Source organism: Pteropus alecto, unplaced genomic scaffold, assembly GCF_000325575.1.
Source record: "Pteropus alecto unplaced genomic scaffold, ASM32557v1 scaffold306, whole genome shotgun sequence".
NCBI classification, from domain to species: Eukaryota; Metazoa; Chordata; class Mammalia; order Chiroptera; family Pteropodidae; genus Pteropus; species Pteropus alecto.
Genome location: NW_006437748.1, coordinates 30,805 through 48,113, shown reverse-complemented (window position 1 = coordinate 48,113; position 17,309 = coordinate 30,805). Strand labels below are relative to the sequence as shown.

Here is a 17,309-nt window from a genome sequence, read left to right as displayed (position 1 = left end):
ACTGCCAGCTGCATAGACAGTCCTGTGTCCCAGGTGAAAAATGGTCAGGGCATTGCCACTTTGGCACACTCAGAAAGATGTATAGAACTATAAAAGGCCCAAGGTTTACTGTCTCCCAATATTTTAGTATCAAAATCTCGGTCTGTTTGTAATGAAGGAGGACACTGGAAGATTGAAATATTACATTGTCACCTTGATAAATTTGCTCAGATATCTAAATGCAAACTTTAACCAAAGGATATTTGAAATATTTATTGAATCACTGGAATTGTTTCACAGTCGATGAGTTTGAAAGAATGGGAACTATGTAGCCTTCTGATTTTTCACACTGTGTTAGCTATTACTAAGTTTAGGATTAAGTTTTCACTGGACTGCATTTTTTTTTTTTTATTATTCCAGGGCTTCTAGATATACTTTTTCCCTTTCCTAACTACTGGCTTTTATCTTTTAAACTCCATTAATCATATTTAGAAGTAGGGGGCAAAATAATAAATACATGATGAGGTGAATAAATGAATTGTGAATAAAATAGTCCAAGTTAACAGAAAGCATTTTTAAAGAGCAATTTTTCCAAAAGGTAAGGTGAGGGCACAGCGGGGGAGAATGGCGTGGATGATATAGGCTCTGTTCATCCCTCTGGCAGCCAAATCAAAGTTGTGACAGAAACAAAGAACACACGCCAAGGAAAATCACTTGGGATCTAGATGAACAAGCCATACAACTAGGGAGAAATCTAATAAATCATCTTGCAACGGCAGAAGGTAGGACGGGGCGAGAACATGAGGCTGCCCCTACTGAGCAGCTGAGTGGGACGGAGGCTGCAGCAAAGGCAAAAATCAATTTGCTGAAGGAGAATACTCCAGTGCTGAAAGTGTCCCATGGATGATGTCTCTTTAAACACCGGTCTGACCCAAAGTATGTTCAACCATTTCACAAGAGTAATATTTAATTTGGAACTTTCCTCCCTATCTTACCAATTTTTTCTCCTCAGTTTCCAACTGCAGATGATGGCAATCTGAGTTAAAAAAGCTGCTTCTAGTAAACAGCAAGGAGATGATGAATAGAGAAAAAGGAAGTCTTTTATCTCTTCTCTAAAGACAGTAGACTTTCCAAGAACACATTTTAGCTGAGAAAGAGAAAAAATTTACCATTAAATGAAATTTGAAATATTGACTGATATGTTGAATTAGAGAATCTTTTGTTTTTAAAACTTATCATGATCACAGTGCTTTCTATTAACTAGAACCACGTTTTTAAGTACTCATGGGATTTCTTGAGCTTTCATTTGACAGCAGAAGAAAAGACTATCTCGAATCAGCAGAATATAGGAGATAGTAGAAAAGAAAAAAATAGACTTATGATTATATTTCATATGTCTATATTAAGCATACTGATATTTCAGTGTGGAATATAGTCACAACATTTTTTATGAATTTAAACTCCATGAGGGCAGAATTTTCTGTCTATGTGTATTGATATATCCCAATAGTTTAAAATGCACAGCACATGAATATACTCAATAAAATTTTGTCCAGTGAATTAGTGAGTCTGGAAAATTAAGGCCAGATTATGAAGGGTTCGAATATCAGGCTAATAGTATGCAAATATGCAGCATATATACCACCTATGCTTCCTATGCCATAGCAGACGTCATTTTTTCATTGTCATGATTTAGGTAGTCATTACAACAGATGGAGCCAGTAAAATGTCCTAATTATGGGAATGTGTTTAGGAGCTGCCTCCCAGTGCTTGATATGACAGGGACTCTGAAGAGCTTTAGAGGATTCTCTCCCTCCAATATAGCTGGGAAGTGAAGATTGATTTCTCAGTCCTTCACCACAAACCCTTTGGTCTTCCAGATTCTCAGTTTTTATTTTTCTTCTACTGGTCCCATTCTGTCAGATATCCATAATTTCTTCTTTGGCTCTCATGTTTTTTTGGCCCTCATTACTTTTGATCAAATAATTATCTTCATTCTATGAATGAAAGATAAATGTGAATGCATTAATGTTTTGAATATGTTATTTCAAAATTATGAATTCTCTTTTGTTCCTGTCTACGATCTCTGTCTCCCCAGACCAACTCAATCTCTCCTGGGTTCAGGACAGAATGTTATTGGTCCTGAAAAGTTGTCAAGGAACTTGTGTTCAGAAGAACTTTCACGGAAACATATCAATATTACTGCCACAAAATCATCCACATTCTTATATTTTTCTGTAGAACAAAAGCAATAATACGCATCTTTATAGCTCAGTTTGATTTATGGAGTGCTATAATTGAAGTGCAAGTTTTCTTTTATGGTAATATGATAATTATCATTAAGTGTAGAAGAAAAAAACAATAGCTTTCTATAAATATGTCATTGTGTTTTGATCCAATAACTAACCTTTCAATCAGGAATAAAAGACAAGACAATTAAGACAAACCTTAAACTGATGATATAACAACTCAAATGCTATTGATTTTATTTTATGTTTTAGGATACAATGTGTAATACATTTCATTTTTCTTGGCTTTTCTAGTTCCAAACAGAAGGTCTGTGACAAATAATGCTAATGACTCCTTGCTCATGTTTAACTGACTTACAAAAGCATTCCTCGTATAACTTGAACAACAACATTGCAGAATGTTATGTTATTTTTTCAGTCCTAATATTCCAGGTATGTTCAAGGCCTTATATTTCTAATATAAATATATGGCCACAGTTTTAGAAACTCTATTCAAACTTTATTACTTTAAAACTTAGATATTACTTTGAAAACTGATACCATAATGTCCTTTGTGATTTTTTTTCTCAAATATTCTAGGCGTCTTATATACACAGATAAGAAAATTACATTTTTAATAAAACAAATTTATCTCTCCAAGAAAATGATTCAATTGTGAAAAATAGCTTAGTTGAAAATGTAATTTTAAAATGGAATTTTATTAATACATTTGTGAATCCAAATGCATTGGAGTATTCTCAAAACTGATTTATTGAACAGGTGACAGTGATGTGTGATTTGCCTTTCTTAATTAGACTATAGAGTATAATATATATTTCTTCAAATGTAATATGAGGAAAATTATGTTTCATGAAGAAAACATTTTATATGGCTTCCATGTATAATTACAATTAAAATATTTAAGAATCAAGGAATTAATAAACTGGTTTTCATTAACTTATACTAAGAGTAAACAATGGGGCCAAAACTTAGGAGTTATATTTTTTTTCATTCTTAGGAACATCTGTTTAATTAATATAGTTAATAATTTAATTTTGTCTTAGCTGTTTTAGTCTGAATTTAATTTGAAATTCAAAATAGATATCATTCACTAGTTCACAGATATTTTTGCAACCTTATATTCTGTTTCTAGGACCAGTAATCATTTAATTGATAATAAAGCCCCAGAGCTATGCAATTGGAAACTCCCATTTATTAAGAATTTTTTTAATATTTCAATTATATGTGACATACAACATTATATTAGTTTTAGGTGTGCTACATAGTGATTAAACATTTACATAATTTTTGACTCGATCACCCTGATAAATCTAGTACCCCTCTGACACATACATAATTATTACAATATTAGTGACTATATTCCTTTTGCTCTACTTTGCATCCCCATAACTATTTTGTAACTACCAATTTGTACTTTTTGATCCCTTCCCTCCATTCACCCATTTCCCCCAAAACTCCTCCCACCTGGCAATCATCAAAATGTTCTCTGTGTCTATGAGCCTGTTTCTGTTTTGTTTGTTAATTATTATTTTATTTTTTAATTTCACATATAAGTGAAATCATATGGTATTTGTCTTTCACTGTCTGAGTTATTTTACTGAGCATAATACCCATTCATGGTAGAAAACTCCCATTTCAATAGAGGCAAACTATACCTTATTAAATATGTGGGAAAGAACCACGTAGAAGGAAGGAATGTGAATAGGACAAATCTTCAGAAATTTCATTTTCTCAACTTCAGTGGGATTCCCGATCTTGTTTTGCTTGCCATTTTCTAAGTCACTGTGCACATAAAACTATGCACAGAAGAGCTGAAACTCGTTAAATCAGACGCATTACAGAAATAGCAACATTTCCATAAATGGAAAACTGAAGCCATTTTTTTTGTATAACATAAGTATAAAATTAATTTTAACCATTAAAAATATGGAAGAAAATTATCAGAATTTTCTCCTAAATATATTAATCATTCATATTGTTTATGAGTGCAGTAACTGACCCTTTGAAATCTATTGTTATATAATCAAGGTCAGATTTTCATTATAAAATAAGACAGCACTAGTATTTTTAATATTTTGCTAAAGATTTAGTATAGCTGTTAGATTCATTTTATTTATTTTTACCTCATAACAAATGAAAAGTGAACATTCTTTTCTCTCAGTGACATATTTTATTTTGACCATCCTTAACAAGCTGCTGAATTTTTTGGTTGAATATGCTAAGGAAATAAAAAAAAGCTTTTTATTAATAAGGCAAAAAATAAATTTCAACATTATGTTTATGTAATAGAATAAAATATAGGGGAAAGAACCATACAGTAGAAATATAAACAGAATGAACCTTCAGAGGTTTCATTTTCTCACTCATCTTCAGTGAGCTGCTTGATCTTGTTTTGCTTGACATTTCCTAGGTTACTGTGTTTCTCAATTTCCACACTGATTATTTTCCTTTAATCTCAAGGAACTATACCTTGCTATCTTTGCTTGCACTATTACCTCTAAAATGTCCTTTCCTCATTGTTTCACAGATAAACTCCTACTTTACAAGGCTCAGCTTAAACATCATCCCATTTTTGAAACTTTCCTTAATCATTCATTGTATCATGGGAAACAAATACATCTGGCCTATGAGTTCTCAAAGGCAAGGATATAATATTATCCAATTTCGTATTGCTTTTTCCATCTCAGGAGCACAGGTACTATGTGGGTGATCTCAGAGGAGATACAATTTGAGATGGATCCTGAAGGAAAAATAGTATAGGTAATAGCATGGAGATAGAGAAGATCTATTTCAGGGGAAAATGGTGAATACTCCTTTGCCTACACAATAGATAATTTACCTAGTAAATTATGTTTGATGCTGAGGGGAAGCAGAATTTGGCATCCCAGAATATGTCTTTTGGGGTACTGATTATTTTAAGCTGGCTATTTTTAAGAAAATAAAGATTCAGGAAAAACTTCTGAACTTCCCCATAACTGCCTAAAGGAAGTTAGAGTACCAGCTCCATGAAGGGTGCTATTATCATAGATACCTATAATTTAATATGAACTAGGTATGATAGGGAGAAACCAGCAATGCCCATTTGATCAAAGTCTTCTCTGTGTCCCATTTTAAAAGACTGCCTAACAAACATTTGTTTATCAAACATTTGATTTTCCATCTCCATGTGAATTGCTGTCCTGCCCTTTGAAGTCCCAAACCACAACTCCCCTCTTCTTCTTAGCCCAAGATGTCATTTAAGCCTTAACTGCCTAATCTGTCATCTGGTCTCATATTCTTATGGAACTCTTATATTTACGGGTATAGTAAATTTGGTCATTTTGTCCTGTTAATTTCCCATGTTAATTTGATTTTAGTCCAGCCAGAAGACCTTAGAAAGTATAAGGAAAATTATTTTTTTCACCCCGCAGTGCATGCTCTGATGTTTTCTATTAAAGAAATGCTGTCACGTTATCTATTGCTCTGTTGAACTTTACCATTTGATGTTTAATATTTATATACAAAAAGCATATTGTACTTACTCTTAGAGCTTGTTATGATTGACTTTGGCCAAAATTTATGTAATTCTGACTTAGACTAATTAGTAGAAACATCATTGTATAACTCTTCTCAGTGATTATGCATTGCATTACATTTACAAAGACATTTTATGAATTAAACATAAGAAATTATAATAAAATGCTAGATATATGGCCAAATAACAGAACTGCTTCTTTCAAGGATAAAAATAGTAAATATATGTACAACATAGGATACTGAGATTGTGCTGTTTTTGATTCTGAGATCAGATATTACTCATTATCCTTGATTACATTACATGGATTGACAAAGGCTTTGCGGGTCCTCTTGTATTATTAATCTTTGACTAATGCTAGTATTCTTACGATTATGTAGCATCAAGATAATTTACATAAGAGATACAAGACTTGGACTTTATTTCTTATTTAATTATGCAGGAAAGGTATATATCTTATTTTTAGAAAAAACTATCCTAAATTATATTAATGGACACATTGAGATATTTATAAGAATAAAGTAAACCAAGTAATTATTATATGTGTTTGTGTGTGTATGCAAATATGAAACCTTTCTTACAGACTAATACTTTTTAAGTTTTTATTTTACTTGCAACAACTATGCTTCTTTTATTTTTGAAATACATGTAATATGAATCTGTTTTCTGTCATGTGGCTCCTGAAACATTATTTTCATTAAATGATATATTGAGTACTTGATAAGTATAAGAATTTTTCTGAGTTAGGTAAGGGGATAAGTAAGATGACATCATTGTCTTCAAAGAATTTATATTCTAGTGGAGAAGCTATGATGCTTAAGCATAAAAATAAATAGTAACACCAAAGAAGTATGTGGCCAATTGCAATAAGAGAGACAAACAGACATGCATGGTTTGGGTGTAAAGAAAATAAATGCTGCAGTGAATTAAATAGCTTCTTGATTCATGAAGGATGTGGAAATGTTATTTGAAGCAATAAGTGGTCTTGTTTAATGCAATCGATTCTGATTAGGGTAGGTGGAAGAGGAATGAGAAAGGATTGAGGGAGAAAATTAGAAGAAAAGGCTTGGGGAAAGAAATTTACAAGGTGAATTCAGAGAACAGTGAGCAGCATAATGGTACCAATGAATTCATGAAGAACAGAAATGAGAGACAGATAAGTAAAAGAAACATCATAAAGCAGTGTTTCTCAAAATATGGTTTTTGAATTACCTAATGTTAATCACTTGAGGTGGTTGTTTAAAAATATTTTTTTTGTACTTCTTTTCCTCAAATTTACAGAATTAAGATATCTGGAAATAGAAAAAGGAAATCTGAGTGTATAGGATGCTACCTGTATGTTTTCAGCTTTAATTTTTTCACAATTATTTGAAATACAAATGCAGAGAAGATGTGCTTGCAGATTATTTTTAGGGAGAGAAATAACATGACAAAGTTTAGTCCATTGTGTAGGATAGTTTGGAAAGAGAAAGAATAAAGATTAAAAGAATAGTCTATGCCTGAATAAGCATTGGGCTAGTATTTTAGGGTTCTCCAGATGAATAGAACTGATAGGTTTGATAGATAGATAATAGATGATAATGATAGATATATAGATGATAGATAGATGAGAGATAGAGAAAGAGAGAAAGAGAGTGATGATAGGGAGATGATAGATAAATTGACAGACATGGACATAGATATAGATAAATTTATTTTGATGGATTGGTTCACATGATTACAGAGACTTAAAAAGTGCCATGACCATGACTGGCTGTCTGCAAGTTGGAGGCCCAAGAAAGTTGCTGGTATAATTTCAGTCTAAGTTCAATGGCCTGAGAACCAGGAGAGTGAATGGAAATGGTGTAAGCCCTAGTCTGTGTGAAGGTCCAAGAACCAAGAATGCCAATGTCAGAGGGCAGAAGAAGATGGATTGTCAACCTCAAGCAGCGAGCACATTTGTTGTTTCTCCACTTTTTTGTACTTACTATTTAGGCCCTCAACAAATTGGATGATGCCCACCCACATTGGTAAGGGTGACCTTCTCTACTCAGTCTACTGATTCAAATCCCAAATACCCTCACAGATGCACTCAAAAATAATATTTCACCAGCTATCCGGGCTTCCCTTAGTTCAGTCAAGTTAACACATAGAATGATCAATATAGCCAGTGAGATGGGGAAAATATAGGACATATACAAAAGAAAAGTTGATGAGAATTGATGACTGGAGATGAAGAGAAAGGAATAAAACAAAGATAATTTTATACTTTTGATCCTAGGTAACAGAAATCAGAAATATAGTTGGAAATAAGAAACTGAAAATTTGAAAGATATTCAGAATTGGGCATAGAGATTTTGGAAGAAATCATATAAAATGATTACTTAAGCCAAAGAATTGTTATGCAGAAGGCCACTAGCATCACATGATATAAACATAAAATGAAGTTTAATTTGGGAAATCAAGCAGAAAGGCATCAAAGAAAAAAAAGCATCTCTTGCGCTTCCCTAACCCATAGAGAGAAGAACCTAATTGGTACATACCCAAACACACCATAAAAAGAGCTAAAAGCAGCAGACTTTAAATACTACTACTCTACATTTTGAAAAGGGAATTTGGAAGTGAGGTAAGGAAAAATGCATTGACCATGTAACAGTGGGAGCTTCCTGGTCAAGGAAACATCCTAAAGCAGGGGAGCTGATGAAGCTAAGCAACTTGTACCAGGGAGAGGCAATTTAGCTCCATTGAACCAACACTTATCCAATGACCTACTTACACATTTATCTCTCAGAAAAGAATTAATGAGCCTCCAGGGCCATCTAGGCATGTCTCTTTGAGAGACTGGCAGGAGAAAAGAGCAAAGGACTGAGTTTGGAGAAGCCCTTCATTTAGTGAATGAGAGAAAGAAACAGCCACTGAAGGGGCCATGGAAAAGAATAGTTAACATGTGTAATGATGGCCTGTTAGCCAAAGGAAAGGAAGAATTTCAAGACATGTAGAGGATGGTGAAAACATCAAACATTACTGATGTTCAAGAAAATTTATGACTAAAGAAAATACTTTCAATGACACTTAATTTGACCACGCAGTAATTACATTTAATTTCAAATAGCAACAATATTTATTGAAATTACAGTAGGTAATTATAAATAGGAACTTTTCCTTTTCTTCTTATACTTTATAATAAACAATTCTCATACTCTGGTGCAAATGAAGACACTGCCTCAAAGTGCCTTTTGAAGACAGTGTTTCTTTCCTTTGCTTGTGTGGTCTGAGCTCTTAGATGACATACCACATCTTTCTAGGGTTTGCAATTTGGAATTGACGCCATGGAGGCCAACTTAACATTTATGTAGGATGAAATACAATATTGCATGTTTTTAGTATTCACGATATGAATTATTCTTTCTTTTGTGTTTCAAAATTTACTACCTGAATTTTCCTGTGAAAACCTGACTTAATTTTTTATCTACGCAATAAACAATTAACAATTTTGTGTATCTTAAATATTTCTTGATTTTTTAATTTTTATATTTTTGAGTCCTGCATTTCAGTTTAATTTATATATCATACGAAAATTTTATGTTTCAGAAATAATAAACATAAATTTAGTTTATCATTCTTTTTAATCATTATTCAAAACACAAGTTTTCTTCCAAAGCGAATTCATTTTTTATCCCAGGAACATTTATAAGTTCAATTAGTCAATCTCGTTCCTGTTTTGCTCTCTCTTGATATCTTGCACCTAATTAGCCCCCCATGTAATATCTTGAAAATAATTGCAGACAAACAATTTAAGGGAAATCCTTATTTTAAATGCTGTCGCTTTCAGTTTTCAAAGTCTATTCTCAGTTATTTATTTACAGCATATGCTTTCTATCAAGATTTCTTGATAGAGATTGCTATGCTTATGTTTTATTAAAATGCATAAGGCAGTTGGATACTCTAGCCAGTCCAAGATCTCAATTAACCAATGGAAGATTCCTATTAGATGTTATTCCATAAATGCTAAGATATACATGAGATTAAAGGACAAGAGGTAAAGAGAAATTTTATTAAAAATATTTATTTAAAAAATGTTATAATTTACCAATGGCACAACTCAAATTAAAAATTACCTTAATAGAATAGTAGAGAAAAGGTAGGTACCTAAAAATTTAATGTAATAAATTGTTCAAGTTCCCTGACATTGATATCAAACAGGGCTGGGTTTCATATACATCTTTGATCTTTATTAACCTCTCTAAGCTTTAGAATCTTCAACATTATATATCAGGATAAATATTACTACACCTCTTAGGGTGTTTGAAAATTTTAAGCAAAATATTATCTGCAAAGTACTTATTAGAATGATACCCAATTTAAAAAGCTAAAATTATTACTATTATTTTTATTGTTATTACTAGCTATGATACGTTTGAATGACATTTAAAAATATAGCAATCATATACTAAAAATTATTCATTCATTCCTCTTAATTATTGTATATAGGATTCCTTGTGTTTTTCTCTAATTTCTTTACTTAACGAATGGTTGTAATTTGGGACATGTTAGAAAAGCAGTCATACCTTTCAGAGTCTTTAAATTTGAGTACCCTGATATTTATCGACAATCAGACAATGCATAAGCAAAATGGACAACATTTCCCCCCAAATTAATGGTCATAATAATATAATTATCCATTTTGAAAAGGAGAAAATATGAAAACTATAACACTTGATTAAATTTTGACCAATAAGTGGAAAATTTTTATTTTATAATATTTTTGGTACTTTGGAAGGGAAAATGCAAACTCTTTCTGTAGGTGGGGAGATATGGCCCCTATTCTCTGATACGGACTAAATTGGTCATTCCCAACTGTACTTGGAATGGTTATTTGGTTGGAAACAAACTATAAAGAACTTACCAAAAGAATATTTTGTGGCTTGCACAAAGGAAAAGTTGAAAAAAATCTAAGGAAGGACAAAGAAAACAGATAAGCCTTAGCAATTTTGATCAGAAGCTCGAAACACCTGCTTTATGGGGAGCAGTGCCATTGAGACACCTGGGATCATATAGCTAAGCACAAGGATCAAGTATCTGAGGGGGAGCATCTGATTAGCCTGTGTTACGTTGTACATGTACCCTTGGCCAAGGGTGGAGTTCAGAGCACTGTGATTGACAGTTTCACTAAGAGCACATGACATATTAAAGTATAGTAACTCAAGGGGGAAAAAAATGGGAGTTCTCTGTCCAAAATAATGAAGGAAGGAATGTTTGGCAGACAAAGCAAAAGATTTTACTTTACCTTTTCAAAAACCAATTTAGACGCCAAATGTGGTTCACTGAAAAATTTAAGTGAGAAGTATGACGACAGACAAAACAAAAAAGTGAAATGTGATTGACTCAACTATTTAGGTGAGCAGGTAGGGACAGATGTAAAAGAGTGGCATATTACTTAAAAATTATAGTGCTATATATCATTTTCTATCATAAAGAAAATTTAATTTGTATTTTTACTGAGACTGATGCTTAGAAATTTAAATAGCTGATTTACTAGAACTTTTCACAATTTACAAGTTTATAATGCTTTAAAAAATTTCTTTCCTCTTAGAAATTTTGGAAAGATTAAAGATAATGTTTGAATATAATGAAAATTGCAGGAGCTAAAAGCCCCTATTTAACAAGAATTCATTAAATACTTTCTAAGGACTAAATTTAACATGTTCATTGCATTAAGTAGTTGTAGTTAAATTACTTCAATTTGTGTTGCTTCTAAAATTTCTGCAAAATTCTAATTATTAAATGTGTTGTGTACCAGATAACTAATGAATGAAGCAAAGCTATATGGATAAAGAATAATTAGATTGTGTTTTGCAAGGTTACTTCTCTCTGTAGTCATTGCTTCTTGGTTAAATCTTTACAAGTAAATCATATATGTCTCAGGAAATATTTTCTTACAGACAGACAAGTAAGCAAATTCTTTTTATTTTCAGGGGAAAATAATGTATGCTTAACTAGCATCAGCTAGGGCTTATTGATGCAAAAATAGTAAAGATTCTCATGGTGTCTCCCCGGTCTCTTTAGATGCAAGAGATGACTTTTTGGAAAAAAACATAGAAAGGAACCAAAGATTTTTCATTTTTGTATATTACACTTTATAACTTATATTTTCTCTTTTCCCTCTAGTCTTTCAACATATTTAACATTCTTTTTCTTAATTATAAAAGTACTATCATTGCATAAAAATTAAGAAAATTATAAAGAAGAAAATAATTTATAATCCTATACTTTTGAAAGTTTTTAAAATTTGCATAATTTAAGTCCCTCTCCCAGGGCTACACACATGTACACACACACACACACACACACATAATTTTGAACATGGAGTTTTGGTTTTAATCTTGGGTTTTTTCTTTTTAGTTTGTGTATATCAAAAATATTTTTATATCATTAGATATTCTTCAAAAACATCATTTTAATGACTGTTTAATATTCTACTATGTGGATGTATTGTAATTTACTTATCTCTTCCAGTATTTCTGAAAATCTAGTTTGTTTTACAAAAGGTGTTTGAAAGCAGCAGTTCTTAATGAGATCCTTGGAGCACATGACTGCTCTAAAATGAAAAGTCATTACATATGGCTACTAGTCCTTTTTATGGAGATATGATCCATAACTTTCTTAAAAATGTTCAAAGCTACACTTATGCAAAATGAGGATGAATCAATTCAGCTACTAAGTCATATCCTATAGATTAAAAGTCTTTTTTTACTCTTTCCAAAGGATTTAGTATAATGATTTCAAAAGTTTGCTAGTATCCTAATATGTACTATATAGGAAAAAAACACTCCACTTGTGTTCTCCTTTACTCTCACACTACTATCACACCTTGATGTATGGATTTGCCACTCATCAAGCAATTCTTAGCAGCACCAGCTAGGTGTCCTACAATTCAACTTAATTCTAATATGAACTGGAGTTAGTGCAGACTCCACAAGTTAAGGTTCAGTCTCACAAGACTGCCTCCTACTTCAGATGCCTATCCAAAACAGTAGATCCTCAGGAGACCCACAACTTTTGTCTGTCTAACTTGCCTGTGAATCAGAAGTTCCTACAATGCCCCTTCTTGAATTCAGTCACTTTCTAGAACAGCCCTCAGAATTCAGGAAAACACTTACTTGCATTTACCAGTTTATTATGCAATAAAGGATGTAATAAAGGATACAGATGAACAGCCAGATGAACAGATACTTAAAGTAAGAGTGTTGAGCATCCCAGTTCAAAAGCTTCTGTTTCCGTAGAGTTCAGGTGCATCATCCTCCTGGTAGGTGGATGTGTTCACCAACCTGGAAGCTCTCCAAACCTCATATTTTAGAGATTTTTATGGAGGGTTCGTCACATAGGCACAATCGATTATTAACTCCATTTTCAGCTATTTTCCCTCTTCAGAGAGTGAGGTGGAGAAATGAAGGTTTAAAGCTTCTAATTATGACTTGTTCTTTCTGTAACCAGCACCCATCCTGAAACCCACCAAAGGTCATTAGAACAAAAGATATTCATATTGCCCAGGAAATTCTCTGGGATTTAGGAGCTCAGTATCAGATGTTCCCATTACTCAGGAAATTAGAAAAGTCTTAGGAGCTATATATTAAGAACTGAGGTCAAAGACTAAATGTTAGAACAAAATGTTCTCCTGCCACCCCTATTTACAAGAGATTTTAGGAGCTCTGTGTCAAGAACCAGGACACTAATCCTTTTGGACCAAGGCCTCTCCCTTATGATCTCATTTAACCTTAATTACTTTGTAGTCTCAAGAAAGAAGGCCATAATATTTCTTTCTGATTGTGTGTGTGAGTGTGGATAGGGGTATGTATGACAATTCAAGACTGCCTACATGATATGAGTCACTACAGTCAACATACATTTTCAAGAGCTTAGTAAATTGCATATCCACAATCCAATCTTTTGTTGTTGCTGTTGGCTTGTACTTTTTTTGTTTATTTATTCATATATTTTACCAAATTTATCAATCATTGCTCTTAAGTAAATAAAACAGCTTTGGGCTCAATATATACTTTTGTTTTTAATTATATGTCAAAAATACACAGTTTAATGGTTTATTCAAATATACTTTTTGCCTCAGCTATGGTTCTGCATTTTAAGATAAAGTCATTCTTAATAGGCTTGTAATATCAGCAGAATATTTTTACATCAAATAATTTATAGTGTGTCTGTTTTTCTTAGACTCTGTTGACTTTTTAAAATGAATTTTCTATAAATTTGTAGTCTTGCCATGTAAACAAAAGTATGAATATTTAAAAAGACACTTTTTCTATATTTTCCAATAGTGTTTATTACTATTTAAATTATTCTATTTACAGTAAAAATATATGTATTTTCTACTATATTATTTAATATTCCCTATATAATACCCCAATTTTTTTTATAACTCAGTACTAGAATTTTTTTAATTCCATTGCATTGATATTCTTCCTCTTTCTGATAATAATAATGATAACAATGATGATGATAATGATAATAGTAATGTTACTAATACTTTCACCTTGAGTCGATAATTTGAGTCATATTTGAAATAGTGAAGCTACCATGTATTTAATGCCTTACATGTATTTCCTCATTTAATCTAGTTAGTTATATATGATTACTAGGTTATTGATGAGAAACTTTAGCTCAAAATGGGTAAGTGACCTGTGTAAGGTCACACAAGATACATGGGGAATTACTGATATTTGACCTAGGCTCTGACTCAATAGTTTTTGCTTAAAATTTTTTATTGCCTATAAGTGAGATCACACAGTATTTATTTTTATTTCTCTGTCTTATTTCTCTTAGCACAGTGCCCTCCAGTTTCATCCATGTTGCCCTCCCTGCCCTTCATTTTCTAGCTTAGGTACTGTATCTTTAAGACATTCTTATGTTTTCTGACCAAATCTGAGAACTGACAACTAGAGACTATTTCTTAAAGTAGATAAAGGAAAATTCAAGACAAATAAAAGGACATTGTTTTTTGCACAGTTCAGCAACAGAGATTAATGATTCAATTCAAATAAAACTTAATTATACAAATTAAATATTTGATCAAATGTTTTTAAAATCAAGAAGAAAAATTAACACAATCCATATTGAAAAGAAGTTAAAGACAAGAAGAGCAACCAATTTTAAAAAACTGAGATAAGTACATAAATTAAATAAATATACATATTTATTGTTATTAATGTTATTATGCATATAAAGTTAAAGGTGCCCAAACCTGGCAGATAAAAAATTTTAAATGGAATTTAGATATTTAAATACATACTATAATTATCTTTCCATAATTGTACTTGCTTTCATAATTTATGGCATAGAAATACTATCATAATTTTTATTCCGTGGTTTATTTAAAGCACTAAATTAAATATGGTTAAATTCTGTATTAGTCTCATAACAAACATGGACTTAAACATAATTGATATGGAAACATGATATTTTACATTCTAACAATGTTGTTCATTAGATGAATATATCATAAAAATGCTTGGAAAAAGTTCAATTGTTTAAGTTGGATAAATTATTTTATAGGAAATTTACGATCATTGACTATCGATAGCTTAAATATTATCTACATGTTTCTATAAATGTTAATTTTAGAGATTTTTAATAACTGCTAAATTGTTATTTTAAATGATTATTTTACTGTACACTCTCTGGAGTTTACAAAATGCATAAATAGAATATATGGTAGCCAAGACATGAAAACAACTGAAATGCCCTTCAATAGATGATTGGCTAAAGAAGATGTGGTACATGTATACATGGAATATTACTCAGCCATAAGAAGAGATGAAATACTGCCATTTGTGAAAACATGATTGGACTTCGACATAATCATGCTAAGCAAAATAAGCCAGACAGAAAAAGTCGAGAACCACATTATTTTAAGATGTAAAACTGAAAGCAAAAACAAACTAGACAAACAAAAACTGATAGACACAGACAACAGTTTAGTGATTAGTAGAGGGAAAGGGGCATAATAGAAAAGGGTAAAGGAGCTCAAATATATGATGACAGAAGATTTGACTTCCGTGGTAAACATAAAATGCCATATATGGATACTGTATTATCAAATTGTACACTTGAAACCTATATAATCTTATTAACTAATTTCACCCCAATAAATTTAATTTTAAAAAGAATAAAACATGTGTATATATATATATTGTTTATGGAAGTTTCTATTACTACGTAAGGTGTTTATATATTTGTGTCACTTTTGTGTACTTGGTAATGTGTGCGAAGTGTTTGTAAACATAAACACTTGAGTCGTATCATTAAAATTACTAGAATACAATGTTTTAGTGCCTATTAAATCAAGTAAAATGAATTACCACGCGTCATAATTAAAAAAAATAGCAACAGCATCGTTATCAGTGTCCTCTGTGAATTTTATGGTATTAGACATGTCATTTAGGAATGACTTTTTTTGATTTAAGCGATTTCTATTGTTTCAGAAAAAATAAAGTACAATAAGTATTTACTTCAGTGTATTTTTTAGAATAAATAACCACCAGTAAAAAATATATTATTTCTTATCCTCTAGGTAATACAGCAAAAGTATATATTGAGATTCAGGATGAAAATGATCATCCTCCAGTGTTTCAGAAAAAATTCTACATTGGAGGTGTATCTGAAGATGCAAGAATGTTTGCTTCTGTGCTAAGAGTTAAGGTATGAGCAAATTTATTAAGATACAAAACTAAAGTAAAAGCGAAGTGCTTAAATTTTGCAGATAAACTATAACCATGTTGTTTGGATTAACTGAGTATTTATTTCTGATTAAACAAAATCTTTAACTTTGAGATATATGAGTTTAATTAGCCAAACTAAATGCAGGTTAATTATGAAGTGAATACTAAGCAAAATTTTTAGTTTTATTTTTACTACAAAAATAAGAACAAATTATTTATGATGTGTTCTACTGAACAAGATATTTAAAAATGTATGTTTTCTTCATAGATTTATATGCTTCTAATAGGTTTTATTCCAGATAACTCCAAAGATTCTCATGATGGAGTTTCTAGTGGCAAATATAAAGTTGCCATTTTCTAATAGAAGAAATAATGCAATAACTTCTAAAATTATTTTTATACAATAATTTTTAAAATTCAAAATGCTAGCTATATGAATGTAAAACAACACTACAAATTGTAGTGCTTTGCTAAAATTTAAAAACTTAGATATGTCAGAAAAAATCTGTTTACAAACAGAATTTAAAAAAAATACAGTCCAATACTAAAGTTGCTAAATTTCCATTTTTTCCAAATTAGTTACTATCAGCTAAGTTTAAGAATTTTTAATGATTCAAGGTATATAAAGTTACAATGGTTTTATTATTAAGGAATAAATTGATAAATATTATTTGCATTTAAGATAAAAGTTTAGAAATTAGAGCATTTTAGATTCTCAGTTACAGTTATTTTCTAAAAGCATTTTAATAACTTTTTTAAAAATAGCTATTAATATATATGCATAAAGCCTATATTTCCCTGAGCAGAACCAGCTATTGATTGCCTATAGTTTTGCACATGAGCATTTGCCTTTCTTTC

General features: G+C 31.3%; 1 protein-coding gene across 1 annotated transcript in view; it reads left to right on the top strand.

Moving 5' to 3' along the window:
* Positions 1-17,309, top strand: part of LOC102885755 (protocadherin-15) — a gene marked incomplete at its 3' end in the record, with an annotated part of 563,452 nt that overhangs the window by 516,552 nt on the left and 29,591 nt on the right. The window contains exon 27 of the mRNA XM_015591761.1: positions 16,304-16,431. Coding sequence (XP_015447247.1) covers positions 16,304-16,431 — 128 coding nt within the window. The remainder of the gene's footprint in view (positions 1-16,303; positions 16,432-17,309) is intronic.